Raw genomic sequence first — 6,905 nt, 5'->3', positions numbered from 1 at the left:
CAGGGATTTTGGATGGTAAGCCATTCATATTCGCCGTGGCTGCAATCGATTCAACTTCCATTGGATTGATGAGAAGACTGTTCTGATGCAGCATCACTACAGCCCACGACGGGGTGTACGGGGCCGTCACCTCGGCTTTCAGGCCTGGGAAGATCATCTGGGGCATTCATATACGATCATCCATCGCACAACTCCGAGAGAGGCCCAGAGCGTCGTCCCTGGGCAGAGGCTTACTCAGTTGAGAGACATAAGCTATTTTGTCTGACTGCATGAGGCATGAGCCCCTTGCTGCTGAGGCTGACAGTGGAGCTCGAAGAGACATCAGTGTAGCTCGTCATGTCGCTTTCTGACGTCGCTAGATGTACAGGAGATCGAGCGGCTCGTCATAACAGGCGATTGGGCTGTAGAGTTGATGGGATTCTCATTTGGTGACAGGGTCAGGAGGCAGGGTGACGGCTGCTGTAGGAAACTATACTGCTCTTATTGCTGCAGGTTCCGTAGCGCAACAAGGTGGTCAATGAAAGGGGCCTCGGGGCACCTTGCAAACTGCGAGAGCAAACCGAGCGGCCGGAATCCCGACGTAGGAGCTTTTCTGGCTTTGATAACCAGATAACACCTACGTGGTTGCGTTTCATTTGAGATCAGCGGCCTCGAAATAGCACAATGATGGCCGAGAAGAAGCGTAAAGAGTTGGGCGAGTAGTGTTACATATGTTTAGTGGTGTAGATGGAGCTTCTGCCAGGGTTCTGGAGATTTCCAAAGCCGCGACTTTCAACTCAGGTCATCAATTCCCTCGCATCTGTGTCGCCGTACCAGATCCTTACGACGATATAACATCGTGAAGCTGTTCCAGGTTAAGTCTAGCGCCCGGGCAACAGCTACTGCTCCAGGGGAACCGTTCCTTACGTCTCAGCTCAAGTCTAGTACGCTCAGCGGAAAGTTTGAATGTAAACCAAAGGTGACATTAAACTCCTGCTCCAGGAGATGTTCTCGGAAACGCAGTCGTCCAGTCGCTGGTCATCTATTTCGGGGCAGCCCATAAGGAGACAGACAACAACAACAAGCAGACTGTCTCGGACCGTGAGGAGAGGCTCCGTGGAGAGGTGAATGGATCCGGCAACAGGTTAAAATCAGAATGTTTCTAAAAAGGCCGAATGAAGCATCGCCACAAGGGGAACAGACAGGGTTGACAGTTCGGGCATGGGTTATGCAGCGGCCTTTGCAAAGACACCAACCGATATGACACATCATGTGTACCTAGGTGGGTAGTGAACAGCTGGCCGTGGCATTCGGGGAAATCTCCCTCATGTACAGTTCCAATTGCGAGCGAAGGACTCCGGACAGGCAGTCGGTATTGATTTGAGTGAGACGGTCATTCTACCCTAGAGCTAGCTGTCTGGCTTTGGATGAGAGGATCACCATCCCAACCATCACAAGCGATATGCGGTCCCGGCGGCCACAGCGGGGTTCATGTTTGCTGGTGGATCTCCTGTGCCGGGACCGCAGGGCAGCTAAGAGACAGGGTTCAAGCTCTGACGGCGTGGTGCACAGGTACCAGTCAAGCGACCACCTGTCCCCGGAACGAGCCACCCGGATACGTTACGAGGCGGCCGACTTCTCGATGCCAGTGGGGTACCAAGCAAGGAGAACAAGGCCCCTACCTAGAGTGAAGCTGGAAAGCAAAAAGGTGACTGGAAATATATCATGGGCTATTGGCAAGACTGGGTGCCAGCCCGAGGTCCGGGGTATCCGAGGTCTTGGGATTCCCCTTGTTTCCAGTCTATTCTGATATCGGATGATCTACCTCGTCCTCCCAAGATCAGGGCTCGGGCTAATCAAATGTCTGGAGGCCCCAACTCAGACTGACGTCGGAAGTCTTGTAGCCGCCCGCGCCTGCAAATGAAGGCTGAGAGGGCAGCGACCACTTATGATTATCGTGCGCAAGAAGGACACTCGTCCTGTCAGACGCCTTCTCCACGCCCCACTGACCAGCAGCACCGCCATGGACGGCAAAGGGTCAGCTTCAAGCTCGAGGTCACATGGAGGCGGCAGCCATTCAGCAATGGATCTGCAGGCACGGCGATGGGGTCGCCCGTCCAAAGGCGGGCTGAGGTTGGCTGAAGGGGGTGCATGTGTGCAGCGGCAGACGCAGCAAGGAGCGCCTGCAAGACGCAGTGTGATGGAGGCAGCGTTACTGTATCTGGAGAATGTAAACAATCGATACCATGAAGCCTCGCGAGAAAGGCGGTGGATGTTGCCGTGGCAAAGTTCAGGGGAGGCTTCGTGGCGATTCACCCGTCAAGAGACTCTCTCTCGTATTTGAGTCTGGAAACGCAGAAAAGGGATTCCTCCCTTTGCTCCTCTGCAAACAATATCTGGGGGTTTGCTTCTTTTTCCGCCCCTCTCCCCTTCCCGCACGCATCATCTTGGAGGAGAGGCAAGTCGCATCCTCAACTTTCTACCTTACAGTGGTCGATCCCCTGTCAGTTGTGCAACTGCCACTCACACCCTGTCCCCAGTCCCCAGCGGCCGGGCCACCGTCACACTCACACACATCCACCCCCGGCAGGAAACTGACGGAACGGGTTGACACAAAGGGAGGGACACTCAGCACACAGACGGAAAGGAACGAGGGGTGCCGCTGGGCTGTGACGTGACGAAACAAGAAGAGACGAAACCCCTTCGCTTTTCATCCAACGACACATTCTCTTTTTCCCTCTCTCTCTCTCTTCTTCCAGTCTTCTTTATTGCTTTGCTTCTTGCAGCGAGCGTCCCGGCTGCAAGACAGAAAGAAACGCAGAGCATCCAGCCATTCACACACGCCAAGTTCATCGCCCATCTTGTTACACGAGCGAGGAACAAACCCCCCGCCTGCCGAAAGCCCACAAAGACACTGGCGCTGGAGGGAGATCGCGCTTTGCTTCCTGTCCACTCATCCACCTCGGACGGCAAGGCTAGCCTGACAGCACATCAGGCGCGTTGGGCATCCGACACTGGGGGGAGGGGGAAGACACTGGACGCCAGACGCGGGCGCGAGACATCAGACGAACCTGGAAGAAAAGAACAGAACAGGCCCGCCAGTCAGGTTCGAGCTCTGTTGCTCGGTCGTTGACGACGGAACACTTTTTTTCATGAGGTGTGGTGGGGGTAAACAAGATTACCTCCCACCCACTGACGGTACGCTGTAATTACAGGTACCACAGCACCTGAAGACGCCTGGCAGAGTACGACCCTCCCGGTGGACGGCCGAATCCACGCCTTTGGCTTGGCTTGGGGCCCCGGTACCCGAATAGGGACCTACCTCTCTCTACCTTACCTAGGTACCTTACCTGGTACCTTATCTAGGTACCTACCTTACCTGGTACCTACCTACCTGATCCAAGTACCCTAGGCCAAGGCAGGGACGCCAGTCCCAGACCCTTCCGCCATGTCTTCAACGCTGGTTACCGAAACAACATCCTCCACCATATCAACATCAACAAGGCCGCCACCACCCCTCCGTTCCCAACGCTCCACGCACTTTTCCCAGCAGCTGCCGCGCACCCTGCGAAAGTCGTCCAGCTTCACCAACGGCGGTCTCTACGGCTCTTCCCACCACGCTGCATCGACGCCCAACCTCAACTCGCTCTACACCTCGCACTCGTCACGCCTGGCGCCCCCCTTACCCACGAGCTCCTCCCTCTTGGCGCGCAAGGGCTCCCTGGCCGCCCTGACGCCATCGTCCCTCGCCTCCATCCCCGATGCCAGCGAGAGCTACGGCCTCAACACCGTGCTGAGCGATCCGCCCGACGGAAAGAGAATGACGCCCACGACGCCTGGCCGGACGCCACGCGCCGCGAGCGCCCTCGTTGGCGGCGATGACTTTGTCGTCGGCGATCTTGTTGACGTCCCTGGCAACATGTACGGCACCGTTCGCTTCATCGGGCCTGTGCAGGGAAAGAAGGGCACCTTTGCCGGTGTCGAGCTGCAGTCCGACTTTGCGTCCCGCGGCAAGAACTCTGGCGATGTTGATGGGTATGCGTTTCCCTGTCCTTGATTCCCTGTCCTTGATTCCCTGTCCTTGATTCCCTGTCCTTGATTCCCTGTCCTTGATTCCCTGTCCTTGATCCCCTCCTCCTTGATCCCTCTTCCTTCAATCGGGCCCCTTTGCTGACCTCGCTCGATCGATGCAGCGTGTCCTACTTCACCACGAGCGTCCCCGGCGCCGGCATCTTTCTGCCCTTAATCAAGGCCTCTCTGCGACCCACGTCCCCTGATTCCGCGACGAGCTTCCCATTCACCCCGACGGCAAGCGTTCACGGCGGCGGTCTCAAGATGGGCAACCAAAACTCGACGAACCACACACCTCCGACGCCCTCGGTGCCCAAGTTCAGCCAGTCCGTCGGCCCAGGAAGGGCACCCAGTCCCCAGATGAAGCGCCCTCGACCTTCGCTACCCCGCCCCGAGTCGCCTGTCCGACGACTCATGACGCCCGGCCCTAGGCCCTCCATCGGCGGCGTCACCCCTGGCGTCAAGCCTCCCTCGAGATATGGCAGCCCGACGCCCAACCGGTTCGCCCAGAGCGTGCGAGGCACATCAGGTGATCCCAGGAAGGGGGTGCCGCGACTGGAGAGGAAGCCTAGCGTGGGACCTCGCAGCGCGTCTGCCCTCGGCCAGTCGATGGAGTTTCCCGAGGACGACATCACGCCCATGGCCATGGGTCGCCCCAAGACCAACGGCAGTGTTGGTTCTGTTTCCTCGTTCAACTCCAAGTTCCGACCCGCGTCACGGACGGGCAACACTGATGATCAAGAGGCCGAGCGACTACGCCACCAGCTCGAGGAGCGCGATCGCCAGCTCCGCGAGCAGGCCGCGACGTTGGCCGACATGGAGAGCAGCCTCACGGAGCTCCAGACGCTTATGGAGAACCCTGACGCCCTGCGGCCGCGACGCAACAGCCTGGACGATAAGGACTCGACGCAGCTCCGCGCCATCCTGCGGGAGAAGAACGAAAAGATCGCCATGCTCACGGCTGAATTCGATGCGCACCGAGCCGATTTCCGCAGCACCATCGACACGCTCGAGATGGCTAGTACCGAGACCGAGAGGGTGTACGAGAAGCGCATCGAGGAGCTGATGCAGGAGATTCGGGATCACGAGTCACGAACCGATGATGTTGACTCGGTTGCCCAGCAGCTGAAACAGCTGGAGGAACTCGTCCAAGAGCTCGAGGAAGGCTTGGAGGATGCCCGACGCGGAGAAGCTGAGGCGAGGGGCGAGGTCGAGTTCCTGCGGGGAGAAGTCGAGCGGACGCGTAGTGAACTCCGTCGTGAGCGTGAGAAGCCCAGCACAGGCCACAGTGCGCCCGCACAAGACGCAACAGCCAGTTCCAAGGAGCTCGAGCAGAAGGAGGATGAGATTCGCGGCCTCAAGGCAATTATCCACTCGCTCAGCAGAGACTCGATCCCCAACGCGGAAGCGCTTGAACACCAGCACCCCCCGCGCGTGAGCTCTTTCAACAACAAGATGCACTCGTATCCTGCCACGGCCGGCGAGTCGGTGGACTCTCGAGCGGCGCGCGAGAAGATGGAAAAGGAGATGACGGACCTTCGCGCTATGCTCGATGACAAGAACATGCGCGAGGAAGAGCTCGAGCGCGAGGTGGAGCAGCTCCGGGGGCCCTCCAAGCTCAATCCCGCCCCGACACAGAGGTCGTCGTTCCGCGACTCCCGTGACACTGTCGTCCTAGCGCGCCATCGCGAGTCGCGGTCTCCTGAGCTGCACAAGCGACCACCCGGCTTCGACAGCGACGCGTACTCGACGGCCACCGAGACTAGCACTCTCTGGTGCGAAATCTGCGAGACGGCGGGCCATGACGTCCTCACGTGCACCGAGATGTTTGGCGATCATGCGAAGCACAATGGTGCGGCAGCGGCGGCAGCGAGCTCGGAGGGCGGCCTTCAGCCATACCACAACCGTGGCACCTCGCACGACATGAACAAGCCTGCGCCTCTCGCACCTCTCTCCCCCTCCAAGAGCAAGACGCCGACGGCCACGCCCAGCACCCAGATCCTGCCCAACCCGCTCGATTCGGGCCCGGTAGCGGGCAAATCGAGCGGCGTCGTGGACGAGGCCAAGTGGTGCGCGCTGTGCGAGCGTGACGGCCATGACAGCGTCGATTGCCCGTTTGAGGACGCGTTCTAGGTGTGTCGGCGTAAGCGACGCTTGTCGCCTTGCACTTTTCTTTTGCCCCGAAGGAGGCCTTACCTTTTACACAGCCTCGGTGATGGTTCGATTTCACTTTTCGTTCATACTTGCTGCACACGGCATACGGGCATATTCTGAGCGAGAACGATGATACCACTGTTTTGAAACGCCTCTTGCCCACGATATGCGAGGCTCATGGTTTTCCCTCTACTGTACGACGAAGTCTGGGGAGGCCACTTGGAGGTCTCATCCTTTCCTTACCTCTCTGTCTCTTCTCTTACGGCTGGATGGATGATGATGACAATGAGGAGGCACGATACCTGGTTTTGACCGGGACCAAGATCATTCCTTGCTTAAGAGGATGACTGGACGACGTAGGATATTTTAATTACAATGACTCTTCTTCAACTGTGGACACGAATGCGTGGTGTCTTTGACAACGATACTGGAGGTACATGTTTTGCCTATCGCCTCCGGAGGGAGATGCGCAACAGTGTTCAAGTGCCAGAAGGGAATTGACATGGATGGTGTAACTCTTATGAGTGTCGGGTTGGAGCAGCTTATATGGCTCGGTATAGACCGAACGACAAGGCGTCATGTGGAATTAACGAGAAAGGTTGTTGCTGCCATGATGCACGCAAGACCAATGAGCGAATCACCTGGGCGGCGCGAGCGGCAACAGATCAGACCACTCTTTAACCGCCGTTGATGCGCTGCCT

The 6,905-nt window shown here is 57.9% G+C and overlaps 1 protein-coding gene across 1 annotated transcript; it reads left to right on the top strand.

Annotated features, from left to right (window-relative positions):
- Positions 1-3,427: 3,427 nt before the first annotated feature.
- D7B24_008784 (uncharacterized protein) lies at positions 3,428-6,183 on the top strand (the record flags this gene model as incomplete). Its single annotated transcript, XM_028642868.1, has 2 exons — positions 3,428-4,014; positions 4,173-6,183. The coding sequence occupies 2 exons, from the start codon at positions 3,428-3,430 to the stop codon at positions 6,181-6,183; spliced, it is 2,598 nt and encodes an 865-aa protein (XP_028493422.1).
- Between the last annotated feature and the right edge of the window lie 722 nt (positions 6,184-6,905).

Source organism: Verticillium nonalfalfae (assembly GCF_003724135.2).
Source record: "Verticillium nonalfalfae strain VnAa140/NRRL 66861 chromosome Unknown scaffold_81, whole genome shotgun sequence".
NCBI lineage: Eukaryota > Fungi > Ascomycota > Sordariomycetes > Glomerellales > Plectosphaerellaceae > Verticillium > Verticillium nonalfalfae.
Note: the sequence above shows the minus strand (reverse complement) of the source record. Positions and strands in the feature narration are given on the sequence as shown.